This window comes from Carcharhinus amblyrhynchos, chromosome 29 (genome assembly GCF_965287045.1).
Source record: "Carcharhinus amblyrhynchos chromosome 29, sCarAmb.v2.hapA, whole genome shotgun sequence".
NCBI classification, from domain to species: domain Eukaryota; kingdom Metazoa; phylum Chordata; class Chondrichthyes; order Carcharhiniformes; family Carcharhinidae; genus Carcharhinus; species Carcharhinus amblyrhynchos.
This window is the reverse complement of record NC_137352.1, coordinates 12,728,364-12,745,938: the sequence shown is the minus strand read 5'-3', so window position 1 is coordinate 12,745,938 and position 17,575 is coordinate 12,728,364. Positions and strand designations below refer to the sequence as shown.

Below are 17,575 nucleotides of genomic sequence, written 5' to 3'. Positions count from 1 at the left end.
CTACCTGCTGCAGTTGTAAATGCGCCTAGTTTGGGGGCGTTTAAGAGATCCGTGGATAGGTTTATGGATGGTAAGGGCTTGGTTTAGGTTAGAGGGTCATTGTTTTTTAACTGGTCAGCGCAACATCATGAGCCGAAGGGCCTGTTCTGCACTGTAATGTTCTATGTTCTATATATGAAGTTGCTCAGGCCCTCTCTTAGCTGGTGTTCTTGCATTGTTTAGCACTGCTGCCTCACAGCGCCAGGGACCTAGGTTTGATTCACAGCTTGGGTGACTCTGTGGAGTCTGCACGTTCTCCCCGTGTCTGCATGGGTTTCCTTCGGGTGCTCCAGTTTCCTCCCACAGCCCAAAGATGAGCAGGTTAGGCGAATTGGCCATGCTAAATCCTCCCTCGGTGTACCCGAACAGACTCTGGAATGTGGCAACAAGGGAATTTTCACAGTAACTTCATTACAGCGTTAATGTAAGCCTACTTGTGACTTATAAATAAACTTAAAAACTTAAACTTGCGTGGCAAAAGAAAGGTTTTCACATTTAAAAATGTGCTTGCACTAGATATAAATGCCCAAAATGGTGCACGTCATGTGCAATTTTTCTATACAATTTTAAAAATCTCCCTAACAATTTTGCAACTCCCGAGTAAGTAAAGTTAATATGATTTCACTTTTTAGTATGATGGAGACTATATAATTCGCTCTGAACAGCGTGAGATGTGTAATACTATTTGAAATGTTGATTAAATGCATGCTGAAAAATGAAATAACCCACAATTCATATATAACTGAACTATTTACTGTAGAAGCGAAGGTCTTTACATTTAGAGTTGTTTACTGTTAATTGCAGTATATTCTTGCCCAGTGAAGCGGTTGAAGGTACCACATTGAATGTTTTTAAGGCAAGGGTTGATAAATTTTTGAACTGTAGAGGAATTAAGAGTTATAGTGAGCGAGTGGGTAAGTGGAATTGAGTCCACAAAAAGATCAGCCATGATCTTATTGAATGGCGGAGCAGGCTTGAAGGGCTGGATAGCCTACTCCTGCTCCTAGTTCTTATTCAATAAGTAACAAATAGGATGAACTAAACTGAATTCGGAAGAGAAAGCGACAGAAATGAAAGCAGTCATCATGGTGGAAGTGTTTTATTGCTGAACTTCTATTATGTTGATGTCAGTGACAACCTACTTTAAAATCATAGAATCAAAGTATCCCTACAGCGCAGGAGGAGTCCAGTCAGCCCATTGGGTCTGCACAGACAACAATCCCACTCAGGCCCTATCCCCTAACCCCACGTACTTACCCTGCTAATCCCCCTGACACTTAGGGGCAATTTAGCATGGCCAATCAACCTAACCCACACGTCTTTTGGCGAGAGGATTGGCCCAACATCAAAATAATGTCAATCTGAAAATTAGGCCAAAGTTTCCAAGTAATATGTTACATGGTTTTTTAAAGCGTTGGTGCATCTTTTGGGCATTTCCAGTGTTTATTTTGTTCTTATTTTGGGTTTTCGGATTTTCGGATTTCTTTCCCTTTATCCTGAGTATAACAGATGGAAGTTTTAAAAGAAAATTTTGATAAAAATTGTTGAGAAATCCCATATTAAAAAAAAATTCCCTGTTTGAAAATAAGATCTGTAAAAGAACTCTTGTGAATAAATTATATCTCTCAATTCTTGACAGCAAAGTGCTCACCCTCACCTATAGAAAGGATATACTGGCATTGGAGGGGGTGCAGAGAAGATTCACTAGGTTGATTCTAGAGTTGAAGGGTTGGCTTATGAGGGGAGACTGAGCAGATTGGGACTATGCTCATTGGAATGGAGGCTGCCTCGCTAAATATTTTTAAGACGTGAGTTGATGGGTTTTTGATAAGAGAGGGGATTAAGGGTTTTGGGGAGGGGGCAGGAATGTGGAACTGAGCCACGACAGATCAGCCATGATCTTATTGAATGGTGGGGCAGGCTCGAAGGGCTAGATGGCCTACTCCTGCTCCTATTTCTTATGTTCTTATGAATTCAGAAGAATGAGGGAAGATCTTATAGAAACATAAGATTATGAAGGGAATAGATAAGATCGAAGCAGAGAGATTGTTTCCACTGGCAGATAAAACTAGAGCTAGGGGGCATGGCCTCAAAATAAGGGGGATCAGATTTAGGACTGAGTTGAGGAAATACTTCTTCATCCAAGGAGTTGTGAATCTGTGGAATTCCCTGTTCAGTGAAACCGTCGAGGCTACATCATTGAATGTTTTTAAGGAAGGGATAGATAAATTTTTGAACAGTAAAGGAATTAAAGGTTTTGGTGAGTAGACAGGTAAGTGGAGCTGAGTCCATGAAAAGATCAGCCGTGATCTTATTGAATAGCGGAGCAGATTCAAGGGGTCAGTTGGCCTATTCCTGCTCCTATCTGATGTGCCTATGTTCTATTAGCATATTATTACAGGAGATTTTCTTTAGCCAGGTGGGAGTGGTTGAATCTTGCAAGCCATTTAGTTCAAGGGAAGCTAGGGATGGGCAACAAATAAATGGGCCCATGTCCCACGAACGAATGAAAGGGAAAAGAAAAATCTTGGCTCTCGGAAATGTGCGAAAGTTGGGGAAGTCGCCAGAGGAAATCGTAGATTTATAGAATTGCTACAGTGCAGAAGAGGCCGTTCAACCCATTGAGTCTGCATTGATTCTCTGACAGAGTATTATACCCAAGCCCTCTTCCCTATCCAATGCCCGTAACCCCACACACTTCCCATGGCAAATCCACCATGCCTACATATTTCAAGACAACAAGGGGCAATTTAGCATCCACCTAACCTGCACATCTTTGGAGTGGGAGGAAACCCACACAGACATGGGGAGAACATGCAAATGGAAAAGTGAAACGTACTTGTGCTGAATTGTCTTTCTGTTATTTTTCCAGTTAAGCCGCAAGTAAAGATTACTCCGAGTTATCCACAAGGTCTGATGAGAGAAGGCGACACTCTAGAGCTGGTCTGCACAGCCAATGGGAAGCCACAGTAAGTGCACGCATTTCAAACTGGCAAGAGAGACTAATTTTTCTTTTGATGCGTTGGCTATATTTATTTTTACACACAGTTAACCAATTCATTGGCCTATTGGGCCAGTGCTGAGCAGTAATAAACTTTGAATTTAATGGGACATTTGCCCAAGCTGCTTGAACAATGATGATATTTGTAGTCCGAGTTTGTGTGCTGTTTCAGTTCCATAACGGCAGCAAGCATATAGAATCATAGAATCCTACAGTGCAGAAAGAGGCCATTCGGCCTATTGAGTCTGCACCCACCCAGGTCCTATCCCCATAATCCCATGCATTTACCACTAGCTAGTCGCCCTGACACAAAGGAACAATTTAGCATGGCCAATCCATCTAACCCACACATCTTTGGGAGCAAACTGGAGCACCTGGAGGAAACCTGCGCAGACATGGGGAGAATGTGCAAACTCCACATAGACAGTGACCCAAGCTGGGAATCGAACCCGGGTCCCTGCCACTGTGAGGCAGCAGTGCTAACTCTGCTGCCCACAGATATTAACTTCAATTATCAATGATACAGTGCATAACTTTAGTTCAAATGAGCTTTTGCTAACAAAACACTACTTTAAAATGTAACATGGAGCATGAACATAAGGGGAGCATATCTCTATGGTACCTTGGTCTATTAAGGGGAAGTAATGGTCTAGTGGTATTATGGCTACACTATTAATCCAGGAATTTGGCCAATGTTCTGGGGACCGGGGTTCGAATCCCGCCATGGCACATGGTGGAATTGGAATTCAATAAATATTATCTGGAATCAAAAATCTACTGATGGCCATGAAACTATTGTCGATTGTTGGGAAAAACCCACTAATGTTGTTTAGGGGAGGAAATCTGCCATCCTTACCTGGTCTAGCCTATATGTGACTCCAAAGCCACTCCCACCTGCCCTCGGGCAACTAGGAATGGGCAATAAATTCTGGCCAGCTAGAGACGCCCATGTCCCATGAATGAATGAAAAAAAGGGTTTATTATATCAATTGGTACAGAAATCCATTTTATCATTTTGTTTTTCTTGGCGCATTAGTTATTTCATTAACATAAAGCTATATTTATTGGCCTATTTACGCCCTAGAGGAAGTAGGATGTTGTTTGCAGATTGGCAAGTTCCCAAATGAGACTTTTGATTAGATGATTATCCTCAGTGGTTGCAGTTTGCCCCAGTGCCTATAGTGGATTTCGGTGTCTGTTGCCTAAAGGAGACCAACCAAAGTTCAGCCGCTTTCTCCTCCTCCTTGTTGCAATGCGGTGGTTGAAAAGTATCTAATGCAAATTACTGCGGATATCTGAAAGTCTGTAACAAAAACAACAAATGCTGGAAACTCTCGACAAGTCAGGCAACATTTGTGGAGAGTTAAAGCTCAGTGAACAATCTGTGGTCAAATGCATTCGCTCGCTTTCTCTCTTCATAGCTGCTACCTGGCCTGCTGAGTGATTCCAGCATTTTCTGGAAAGTATTTGTCTGTGAATGTTCATCAAAGGACTGAATGGGCTCTTAGTTAAAGGACTGTATGGGGTTGGCCACACTATGCTCCATGACCCTTGATTCTCATGCGAAAATGGTTACTTGAACACATCAATGGGTGCAAAAGAAACTAGCCCCCTTGTGTGGACCAGTGGCTTGAGAGGATGATGAAAAATTGGTTTGAAGCAAATCTATATAGAATTATACAATCCCTAAAATACAAAAGGAGGCCTTTTGGCCCATCAAGTCTGCATCAATTCTCCGGCAGAGCATCCCAACAGGCTCTATCCCCATAATTACACAGCCAATCCTCCAAACCTACACATCTTTGAATTCTAAGGGACAACTTAGCACGGCCAATCCACTTAACCTGTTAATCTTTGGACTGTGGGAGGAAACTGGAGCACTCAGAAGAAACCCAAGCAGACACAAAGGGAATGTGCAAACTCCACAAAGTCACCCAAAGCTGGAATTGAACCCACGTCCCTAGCATCTTGAGGCAGAATGCTAACCACTGTGCCATAGTGCCGCCTGTAAAAAAAAACTTGCATCTGTGCTTTCATTCTTGTCAGTTTTTCCCATCATAACATCCAGGTTTATCATGGAAGCTGTTAATATAAACTTAGCAAGGTTACAGTAATTAAACCCTTACCTCGCTCCTCCATTGGTTAGTGTGGCCAGTGTACATAGCCAATTTCTATGACAAACGTGGATCTAGAAACTTATAATGGAAACATAAAGAACCGAATGTATCACTCCAAAATGGGAACTTAATTACATTTGTGCTCCCTGGTCGAATAATCTCCTGCCCTCGAACCTCACTTCACCTAAATGCTACTCAACGCACTGTACAATGTAATAGATAAAATTCAATTTGCCTGGGGAAATCTTGATAGCATGATGTATTTCAGCAATCAATATAGCTTCTCTCAACTGGAACATTTCTACTTAACTGGGTTGTGATGGAACAGAAGACATTGCCCGTAGAAGGGATTAGACCAAAGCATTACAAGGTGATCTACCTGTTACTGTATAAGCTCATTTTTTGGTCATCAACCAAAGTTGTCACAAGATGAAGCCCTTAGAGATGCCAACAGACAGCGTATCATTCCTCTTAATCACACACCATACATCTTGTGTGGAAGTGATGGAGCACGAGACCTGGATAGCTGAAGAGACGAGAGTTGGAGTCTATCTGAAATTTGAGTTGTAAAACTTCACAATTTATGACTGGGGAAAGTCTCCTTCTCGCGACAAGTTTCTGATGATTTGCAATGAGAAGGTATGAAATCAGATGTGAATTACAATTGCTAGCCCCAGTAGGGACCAACCGAGATCAGAAACACTCCCTCCACAATCCTCCTCATTTGAAACAGCCACTCCACCCACTTAGTTTGAGTCGGAGAAAGTGAACTACCTCACCCACAAGGAAGATAACTTTCTCGAGCTATTACCTTCATCCAGAGAGACTGCTGAATAACTTATCAGCCGGGTTATAATAATCCGGATGTTGTAAGGGTCCTGGGATTTCTCTTCAAAAATTTTATCTTCTCACTTTCAGAAAATACAAGAAAGTTGAGTTCTTAAAATTGCTTACAGAAACACGTCAAGGAAGTTATACTTTGCTCACTTATTTATAAGTTTATTAAAGAACCATTTGCAGCACAGAAGGAGACCGTTTGCTCCGAAGAGCATCTTACCCAGGCCCACCGCCCTGCCCTATTCCCATAACCCTGTGCATTTACCATGGCCAGTCCACCTAACCTACACATCTTTGGACACTAAGGGACAATTTAACATGGCCAATCCACCTGACCTACATATCTTTGGACTGTGAGAGGAAACCGGAGCATCCATAGGAAACCTACGGAAACACAGGGAGAACGTGCAAACTCCACACAGTCATCTGAGACTGGAATCGAACCCAGATCTCTGGTGCTGAGAGGCAACCACTGGGCCATTGCGATACTTCAAAGTGACTATGTGCATCACAATGTCAACGACTATAAAAGATGATGGCCTTCGTTCTAACAGGGAAACCATTGAAAAAGAATTTATTGCACAATGCTACAGCTAAAATCATTCAAAGTAATGTTTTATCTTAAATCTGCTGGTGTTTCAGTTGTCCCAGGAACAGGACACAAAAAGAATTCTAATTTACAATATCCCCCTCTGCCCCGCTGACACACACAACTGGAGACATATTGGAGGTTTCAAAATATATTTGAAATGCATCTACACTACCTCTGATTTCTTAGGGAAAAAAACAGCACGTTTATCCCCTTCTCAAACGGAATACATCACCTTTAGCAATTATGGACATTGATTCTTTAATTAAATTCCTTCTTCTTGATTAGTTCTTGTAATTCGCTGTTATATAATTGTTAAAGTTGGTCTTTACCTAATATCATTCCTGATTTCTTTTTGAAACTTTTGATGGAGAAATTTTTAAATGTTTCTTTCTTCTTCAGCTTACGGTATATTTTATAACAGGTTGTCTGATCATGTTCAATTCTCATTCACTGAGCTAAGTTCTAGGGATGTCGTCTTAATTGATAGTGGCAACCCGAGGTTGTGTCGTTATTAATCTTCCCTAAATTTCCTTTGCTAGTGAATAAGGCAATAAAAGAATCATAAATTCCCTACAGTGCAGAAGGGGGCCATTCAGCTCATCAAGACCCTCTTCCCATCCACCCCAACCCGCCCCACCCTACCCTCTGTAATCCTGTGCATTTACCATGGTCCATCTGCCTAACTTGTACATCTTGGGACACAAAGGATCAATTTAGCATTGCTAATCCATATAACCGATACATGGGCGACACAGCTGAACAGTGGTTAGCACTGCTGCCTCACAGCATCAGGGAACCCGGGTTCAATTACGGCCTCAGGTCACTGTCTGTGTGGAGTTTGCATGTTCTCCCTGTGTCTGTGTGGGTTTCCTCCAGGTGCTGCAGTTTCCTCCCACAGTCTGAAAGATGTGTGGGTTAGATGCGTTGGCCATGCTAAATTGCCCCTTAGTGTCAGCGGGACTAGCTGGGGTAAATGCATACAGTCATGGGCATAAGGCCTGGGTGGGATTGTGACTGGTGCAGATTCAATGGGCTGAATGGCCTCCTTCTGCACTGTAGGATTCTATGATCTTTGGTCTGTGGAAGGAAACCTGAGCACCTGGATGAAACCGTAACAGTCACTAAGAATAATGTGCAAACTCCACAGAGACGGGCACCTGAAGTTTACCTCAGAGAAAGAAAGAACTGTCTCTGGTAGATTGTATGAATGAGTTTTTGAGTTTTAAAACCAGTCTGTTTATTCTGTGTATGAAGGCTTCTGAGTAAAAATGGCTATGTGTTAGCCTGTATCCATTTTCTGAATTCTAAAGTGTAGTAATCTAAAGTTTTAAGATTTCAACCTATTCATTTGGATATTCCCATCACGGACATCAGCTGAGAAAGAAAGGGAGGAAAGTTGAACGCTATACTAAATTCAGTCTTACCAATGTTGTCCCACAGGCCTAAACTCACCTGGCAACGATTAGATGATGAAATACCTGATCGTGCTATTTTGACTGACAACTTAGTCATTGAGTCTCTAAACAAAACTGACAATGGGACCTACCGCTGCAAGGCTTTCAACGATGTTGGGGAATCATATGCTGATTATGTCTTGTTTGTCTATGGTATGTATAATTCCCATCTAAAACTTGGGTTCTCTTTCTCTTTCTCTCTCTCTCTGCCAGATGCTAGCCTTTTTAAATAGCTTTTGTCACTAGTAGCTTTTGCATGTTAGAAATGTAATTTGTTTCTTGGATGTAAAGTAAATGAGGAAAAAAAAAGTAATGGAATGTATAAAAATGACAGTGATTTTGAGATGAAAATGCTCCTAGATGCTTTTATTTACTAATCATGAATCTAATATGCTTTTTAAAAGTATGTTGTGTAATTGTAGTGTGGATCCAGTACTTAATGTATACCACTAAATTTTCAATGGCAAGGATTAATGCCCCATGTTCATAAAGCACTTAGCATTTTTCTATCTGCGTTGATGTTGAGCCCATTCCGGCTAGTACGTGCTAAATAGTTAATCAAATATTTGGCGATGGCCTAGTGGTATTATCACTAGACTATTAATCCTGATTGCAAATCCCTCCACGGTAGGTGAATTCAATTTGAATTCAATAAAAAAAAATTTGAAATTAAGAATCTATTGATGACCATGAAACCATTGTCAGAAAAACCCACCTGGTTCACTAAAGCCCTTTAGGGAAGGAAATCTGCCATCCTTACTTGGTCTGGCCTACTTCAGAGCCACAGCAACACGGTTGACTCTCAACTGCCCTCTGAGCAAGGGCAACAAGGGATGGGCAGTAAATACTGGCCTGGCCAGCGACACACATGTCCCATGAATGAGTTAAAAAAAAGTAATGTAATCAAATGTAGTTCCTCCACCCTCTTTTCCATTGGAGTCAAACTTCATGGAAGTTAAGCCGTTCAGACTGGGTTGCAGGACGTAGTTAAGTAACCTCATCAACGCGTTGAACTAACTCAATGATCACGTTGAATGAAGTAGAAAATATATTGCTCGTTTTACACCTGGTTTCAGAAGTCTGGAGCTTAATATCAGCATCACTCTATGGGTTCCTTTCCTTCCCCAACCACTTCAAAAATTAAAGACAAAAAAACCCCCAAACCTCATATTTCTAACTTTCAAGTTAGAATTGAGTTGACGCACATGGGATTATTGGAACTTCTCATTAAATATTTTCTCCATTTATCCCCTCATCCTGCTAGCCTGAAATAGGGTTGGGGGCAGCACAGTGGTTAGCACTGCTGCCTCACAGTGCCAGGGACCGGGTTTGACTCCAGGCTTGAGAGTCACTGTCTGTGCAGGATCTGCACATTGCCTCTGCTTTGGGTGCTCCGGTTTCTTCCCACAGTCCAAAAGGCGTGCTGGTTAGGTGCATTGGCCATGCTAAATTCTCTCTGTGTACCCGGACAGGCATCAATGTGGCGACTAGGAGATTTTCACAGTAACTTCATTGAGGTGTTAATGTAAGTCTACTTGTGACACTAATAAATAAACTTTAAATTTCAAACACTTCTCTCTGGTCACCGTTAGTGCTGCTTTGATGACCAGTTCAGGTGGTGGGTGATTGTCAAATTCACCTCTTGTCTCTCCTCTTGCCTGCCCCAGTTGAGCTACCCCAAATCTGCCCACAATCAGATAAAGACAAAATACTGCAGGTGCTGGAATCTGAAACAAAAACAGAAAATGCTGGAAAATCTCAACATCTGCGGAGAGAGAATAGAGCTAACATTTTGAGTCTGGATGATCCTTGGTCAGACTTAATCAGGTCCGTTCTATTGATGGCAAATAACTTGATAGTCCCAGGCAGCTGCTGAATGATTAGGCCAACAACTGGCTATATCCTAGTTGCATTTAGTACAATCTGTTGTGGAAAGTCTTGACGCAGCAGTGAATTTCTCTCAATGCAATTAATATTCAGCTTTCCATTAATCCGCCATCATGTTCTCAATCAATAATGAAGTGGTATATAATAAGCTGGGTCCTTGAAACCTAATGCATTGATTGTCCGCATGATTACATAATGTTTCCTTGCGCGTGGCATGCACCCTCCTCAAAGTATCCTACCAGCTGCATTTTACAAAACAATAGTGCAGTAACGCTGGGAGACTCTGTAAAGGTTGTTGAGTCAGAACGAAGTGCTGCAGATGTAAAAGACACTTCACTGAGAATGCATCCCAATTTAAGGCAAGGGTAGTTTTATGGTTAGCTGCAATGAAAAATGAGCCTATCCCAATAGATCATCTCAATGGGATTCAATTTTGGAGACAAGATTTTCTAAAGAGCAGTGTTCTTCATTGAGATCTTCTATGGAACCCTGAGCACCATCTGTCTATCTCAGCAAATACTCTAGTGGATTCTCTGGGGTGATGTCAAACAAAGGAGCAACTGGAGTCTATTTGCTCCATAGGATTTAATGATGTTAATCTGCAGCCAATGCTGAAAGAATGGGCATAAACCTGGCAACCACTTTTTTTTAATCCATTCATGGGACATGGGCGTCACCAGCAGGCCAGCATTTATTGTCCATCTCTAGTTACCCATGGGTAGTTGAGAGTCAACCACTTTGCCGAGACTCTGGAGTCGCATGTAGATCAGACCAGGTTAGGATGGCAAATTTCCTTCCCTTTCAGATTTTCTTGCATTTATATAGCACCTTAAACATGGAAAAATATCCCATGGCACTTTGGTGGTTAGAATGACACAAATGTGGATGACAAGCCAAAGAAAGGAGATATTTTTCAGACCATGCCGTTGAGCAGAATACCTGGACATCAAACAGGTGACCTCGAGGAATGAAATGCCCTCTCCACCACAATGACTGATGATGACACAGCCCACAACAGAAACACTGGCCTTCACAAAGTAGCCAGATCTATATGTTGATGTGCTTGCGGTGAACAGCTATCAGTGGACCTCTGGGCCAGAATTCTCAGGCCATTCGTGCCTCGCTATCGCTATAAGCGGAGATGGAGAATTTGGCCCTCGGTGTCACAGTATGCTTACGTTAACACTGCAACGAAGTTGCTGTGGAAATCCGCTAGTCACCACGCTCTGGTGCCTGTTTGGGTACACTGAGGAAGAATTTAGCATGGCCAGTGCACCAAACCAGCATGCCTTTCAGACACTAGCCTTTGCTAGCTGTGTAAATCAAAGCAAGGGAATGTTTTATAGCACCTTGACCATGTAAGAAAGGTGGAAGAAACTGGAAATTGGTTAGCTTGCTCTCCACACACACACACACACACACCCCCCCCCCCCCCCCCCCCCCCCGGCCCCCAAGTCTGACTATTCAATCAGTTCTTAGCCCATATTTGGGCATCAGAAGAGGAGAACCCAACTTTTGTTCAGCCCAGAGTGAGGAATGAGACGGGGTGGTCATTCTCTCAACACGATCCTCTGGTTAGCATCACCTCAGAATATCCAGTGCTGAGTTTGCTAAAGAAAACAGTGCAGAGGGCACGCCATAGAAAAATCCCAAAGCATTATACTATTCATGTTAAAATAGAATGGAGATGACCAAGCAGGAAGGTGCTTATCCATGACTGTCTCCTCTTGAATAGCACTGACAGTTATAGTATGCCATCAGTAGCGTTTCTGTATCCCATCATTGTGGAATTCAGCGTATCTTCTTGAGATCAGCCTATTACCGGTTCACTCTGCACAAATGAAATTCATTGTTTCCCGTAGATGTGTTCCAATATCAATAAAATACAAATAGCCCAAGAAATTTTACTCCCAAAATACAGTCGACTGTAGAAATTGGAGAATTCATTTTGTTTCAAGAACAGCTGGCAGCTGCAAGAATTGGTAATTGGGAACATTCCTTCTGTTCTGATCTCGAACTGAGATGGGAAATGATGCACATTTTAAGTATAAGAGTGGAATGCAGTAATGTTTCAATGGGTCTCTCAAAGATGTTGAGCTGGAACAGACTGTGTGGAATAATACAGCCCATTCCAACTTGTTCTGTTTTTCAGATGAGTCTTCCTTCATCTTGTAGCCACTGCATTCTGAGTACTGTTCCACTGGTAATTTCGGCAGCCCACATTCTCGTTCCAGCCAAATTCAGTTCTATCTTTTGCCCAAGCTAAATCCTAACCATCCGCTAAGACGAGAGCCCCCTCGTAACAGTGGCAATGAATTATGCCCCTTTCACTAGCTGTCGGCAAGTGTCGAGCCAGCGTGTAACTGATGTTGTCACGCTGAAATTGGCCAGGTTCCTCCTGCTGTTAGTTTCAGCTGAAGTGTAGCGTTTTAAATGTACCTCCATGCTGTTACAGAATGAGCCCATATCATTCATGACTGATTAAAATACTACCAAACCATTTCAGACCTGCTTCTCTCCTTTACCCACTAAAAGCCCGCCTTGGGCGAGCGGAAACGCAAATGTGTTAATATTGAATCCCCCATCACGCAGACTTGGGGAACAGGTTTCTGGGGGGGGGAGTTTTTGTACTCAGTGGTTCCCTTGGGTGTGCCGCCCTCTCCTTTCCCCACACGGTAAAGGTGTGATTTTTAACCTCTGTTTGATTAGTATTGCATGATGGATGCTCAAAATTAATTTAATGTAGTGCTTGTCTGATAAAACCCAATAATTTATATGGGTTAGCTCCAAAAGGCAGTTTGCAAAATAGCCCTTTTCAGACTGTGATTCAGATATGAATTGCAATTGCTACCTAAATGTCTCTCGTAAACTGCAGATCTCTCTCTCTCTCTTAACTCACTCTGTCTCTGCAGTCTAGTCTGGAGCAGTAAGATGCTGTTTAAATCAGCAGTCTCACCTTTGATGCTCCTTATATCTAAAAGCTTTGTTAGAAGGAATTGCTAAATGCGCTACCTTCTATTCCTACCTTGCCAGTCGTTTAACTTTTTTAAACAAGCATCCGTGACAGCGTTTCAGGATTACCGTCCAGGGAGTGTTACTGAGCCCCAGCAGTGTGAACAAGTTGAATTAACATTGCTAGAGAGATGATCATTTATCCAGTGGTGCTCCAACTTCAGTTGTGCATGTTAATACCAGCTCACTCATGCTGTCAGGCACAGTAACTCCAAGCGTTACATCTCTCCCCCCGCCCCACCCCCCCTCCCCCCCACAGTGCCTTGGCTGCTTAAGCAAATCAAAGTAAAGCTAAGGTAAATTATTCTTTTTAACACTCCTGTTTTTTATAATATGAGGAGTGCGGGGTAGTGATGCAGAGTGGTGTGTGCGGACCCAAAATAAATCAGACCGGTTAGAAAGACAACTGCCATCCAGCGTTAAATCCAATCAATTTGTTCCTATCTGTGTTAACTATGAAATGTGCTGGGACAATCCACGGACTGGTATCAAAATGTTAACCCTTTATTTGATGTGTTCCAAAATACATTGGTTTTCGTTACCCGTGGATTAACAATTTCACACTTACAGGGAGATCAGAATTATTTATTGCTAATTGTTGTCATTGCTAACATTTAATAAAAGTGACGTCGCGTTAATAATTTATGCCAAAATTGGCATTTGATGCGAGCAAATGTAAATGTAATTCACCTTTTTTTTTTAACAAAATGATTTCAATTCACAGCAAAAAAAAATCAGGCAAAATGTCACCTCGAGCACTTTGTATTAATTAAAATTCAGCACAAGGACATATTAAAAAAATTGCTCATCTTTTCTGTGTTGAGTTTTTGCAGCTGCTGTACTATTGTAGATCTGTGTTTCAACTCTTATCATCTATTTCCATGACATTCATGGCACACGCAGGAGTTTCCGTGTGAAAGCAGCAATGCTTTTGTTCATTCTGTGCATATTTTCGATCTCTCTGCAAATTGAGTTACTTTCACATTATATGTAACACCACAAAGCGCGGTGTTAATTCTTGTGAGAGTGTTCCTCACACGGATGAGTCTGACCTATTTATAGGTGCTTCCTCTTTCTAAAGGGTAATGCCCGTGAATTAAATGTTCTGCTTGTATGAAACGGGATTAATATTTTATCGAAACTGTGGTTGGTGGGAGGAGGATAGTGGTTTGCATTATTTGTTCACTACCAATAAGGCAGACCTGATGCATTAGGCATCTTCTATTTGGAGAAATGTCAGAGCCATTGTCAAACAGAAATTTAAATTTGCAGTGTGGGCCAACCAACCCCTTTATGAATTTCCTTCTCCCTTCCATGAAACTCCTGCTGTGTGGCAATTTTCACTTTCATTTTTAATTTGAATAAGTTTTGGATCGATTTTCCCCCTTGTTAGATTAAAGAAACACTCCCTTCCACAACCCCTCCCAAAAAAAAACCCCAATCATTTACGTAGCAGTGTTTTCTGGTTCGGATGATGGCTTTTTCAAGACATATCTTGTGATTATCCCACTGTAATGTGATAATTTACTAAAAAATGCATCATGAGTTATTTCAGTAATGATGTGCTATGTGCAAGTAGCAGAGGACAAGTGCCAAGACCTTAGACGTCTGTGGGCGATTTGTAAGGACGCTGTAGCCACTTCACAGCAAGTACAAACTAATTTGGAACAACTTGCTTCACAATTCAAACTGGACTACTCCCATTTGGCTAAACGTGGACGGTTGAATAGTGGTAACGTCACCGGCTTAGTAACCCAGCAGACAGGCCGAATGCTCTGCATGCCCAAGTTTGAATCCCATCGTGGCAGGTGGGAGAATTTAAATTCTATGAATTAATAATCCAGAATAAAAAGCTAGTCTCAGTAAATATGAAGAAACTACTGGATTGTCATAAATTCCAATGGGTTCACTGATGTTTTTCGAGAGGTAATCTGCCGCCATCATTGGGTCTGGCCTACGTATGACGCTGGACCCACGTTGATGTGGTTGACTCTTAACTGCCCTCTAAAATGGCATTATTAGCCAGTCAGTTATAGGTGGCTCACCACTTGTCTTGTCAGCTTGGATCTTGTTTGTCTCTCATTTGGGGACTGTGATTGGATTTGAATTGGCTTTTTTGATTGGAATTAAAGTAAAAAATAAGAATGGGCAATAAATTCTGTTCACACCAATGGCACTCACATCCCAATAAATATGGTGGTGGGATTCCAGCACTAACATAGAAGATAAGAAAAGGAGGAGCCCATTTGACCCTTCATGACTGCTCCATCTTACATTACGAACGTGGCTGACCATCCAACTCAATAGCCTAATCCTGCTTTCTTCCCATAACCTTTGATTCTGTTTGCCCCAAGCACTATATCCAGCTGCCCCTTGAATACATTAAATGTTTTGGCATCAACTACTTCCTGTGGCAATGAATTCCACAGGCTCACCACTCTTTGGGTGAAGAAATGTCTCCTCACCTCCGAGCTAAATAGTCTACCTCAAATCCTCAGACTGTGACCCTGGTTCTGGATTCCCCCACCATCGGGAACATCCTCCCTGTATCTACAGTGTCCAGTCCTGTTAGAATTTCATAAGTCTCAATGAGAACCCCCTCATTCATCTGAGTGTCAGTGAAAACAAGCCTAACCTAGTCAATCTCTCCTCATACATCAGTCCCGCCATCCCCGGAATCACCTTCATTGCACTCCCTCGAAAGCAAGAACGTCCTTCCTCAGAAAAGGGGACCAAAATGGCACACAATATTCTAGGTAAGGCCCTACCAAGGCCAATTGCATCCCTGCTCCTGTACTCAAAACCTCTTGCAGTGAAGGCCAACATACAATTTGCCTTCTTTACCGCCTGCTGCACCTGCAAGCTGACCTTCAGTGACTGGTGCACAAGGACACCCAGGTCCCGCTGCACACTTGCCTCCTTGTTTTTGTATTTAACTTAACAGTAAACATCCCCCACAAAGGGCCACGTAAAGTTGATGATTCATTTCCTGGTTTTGGTTCAGAAATTTTAAACATTGATTTTTATCTTGAACAAGAATTTGTTCCATCACAAATAAATTTTTAATTGATCTTGATTAAGAATTTACAGTAAATACAGGTTTTTTTCACTCCCCTTATCAAACTGCATCATGACAATGAGAGACTGTGATAGACACGTGATGAAAATTGAAATAAGAACATCCTTAGCATGAAACAGAGCCAAATTCTTCAAAAAGCATTTTTATTTCCTGTACCTATATTTGGTTAAATTCAAACTTTCATTGGTTTAAAACATATAAAGTACAGTTCCATAATATTGGCACAATTTCCATTCATTATCAAAATGGCTTCAATCCGCCAATAAGCTTTGTTGCAATGTTTCTGAAAAGTAATATTGCTGCTGTAGGGAGGTTGCCTTTTTGACATCTTTCATTTTCCGTTCATTTAATTTTCACCTAATATGCCATGGGTCACCAGTACTACCATAAAAGTGGTAAATGATCAAGCCCTTCTCTTCCACCTGGGTGGAACAGTCCAGTTTCCATCCTACATCTTTCCATCATGGCATTAAGATCTCCAGCAAATTATTTCTTGCCCTTCCTGAAGCTCTTGAATGCCCTGTTGAATCACCCGCCTGTCAAAAGGAGGGTGTACAATTAAAGCTTCTTTATATCATTTGCTCATGGGATGTGGATATTGTTGGCTAGGCCGCAATTTATTGCCCGTTCCTCATTGCCCTTGAGAGGATGGTGAGTGAGCTTCCTCCTTGAACCTCTACAGTCCAGATGATGTAGGCACAGCCACAATGCTGTTAGGCATTCACTTTGCAGTGGATTACTTTATAAATTGTGGCCTGAGGGACTTTTTTTGAATTGAAATTGTTAAATAGGTTTTACCCGTCTTCCCACCTACATTTTTTGCCTAATGCACTCTGAGATAATGCCTGTTTAAAAATAATTGTCCCTTTACTTACTGACAGTTTTAAAAATTCATTTGTGGGACATGGGCATCGCTGGCTGACCAGCATTTATTGCCCATCCCTAGTTGCCCTTGGAGGCAGTTGAGAGTCAACCATATTGCTGTGACTCAAGAGTCACATGTAGGCCAGACCAGGTAAGAAAGGCAGATTTCCTTCCATAAAAAACATGAATGAACCAAATGGGTTTCTCTGACAATCGACAATAGTTTCACAGCCATCAGTAGATTCTTAATTCCAGATATTAATTTTTATTGAATTCAAATTCCATCTGCCATGGCAGGATTTGAACCCGGGTCCCCAGAACATTAGCTGCGTTTCTGGATTAATAGTCTAGTGATAATACCACTGGGCCGTCACTTCCCTGGCAACCAAGAGCATATTGATCAAGAGTATACTGTGGTGAGAATTGACCGTTTTTTAAAAGAGAAAGCAAAGTCCAGAATTCAGAAGCTATTGTAGTTAAAGCGGTTAATGTGACCTTTCATCACTTCTTCTTGCATTCCTTCCATATCTAAGGCACCACGCTCAGCAGTATCTCCAAGCTAATGACATCTCATCACACTGAGGTGTTTTGCTACATTGAATTGCTCACTAAATACGATTTTGATGTTAAGCCTATATCTTGGCATAAAACATCTTAAATCCAATGCCATTAGCAATGCACAGTAATTATTTC

At 41.8% G+C, this 17,575-nt stretch overlaps 1 protein-coding gene across 3 annotated transcripts in view; it reads left to right on the top strand.

Annotated features, from left to right (window-relative positions):
• cadm1a (cell adhesion molecule 1a) overlaps positions 1-17,575 on the top strand; it is a 437,492-nt gene that overhangs the window by 369,776 nt on the left and 50,141 nt on the right. For all 3 annotated transcript variants that reach the window (XM_080214513.1, XM_080214514.1, XM_080214515.1), the window contains 2 exons: positions 2,912-3,008; positions 8,027-8,193. In XM_080214513.1, coding sequence (XP_080070639.1) covers positions 2,912-3,008; positions 8,027-8,193 — 264 coding nt within the window. The remainder of the gene's footprint in view (positions 1-2,911; positions 3,009-8,026; positions 8,194-17,575) is intronic.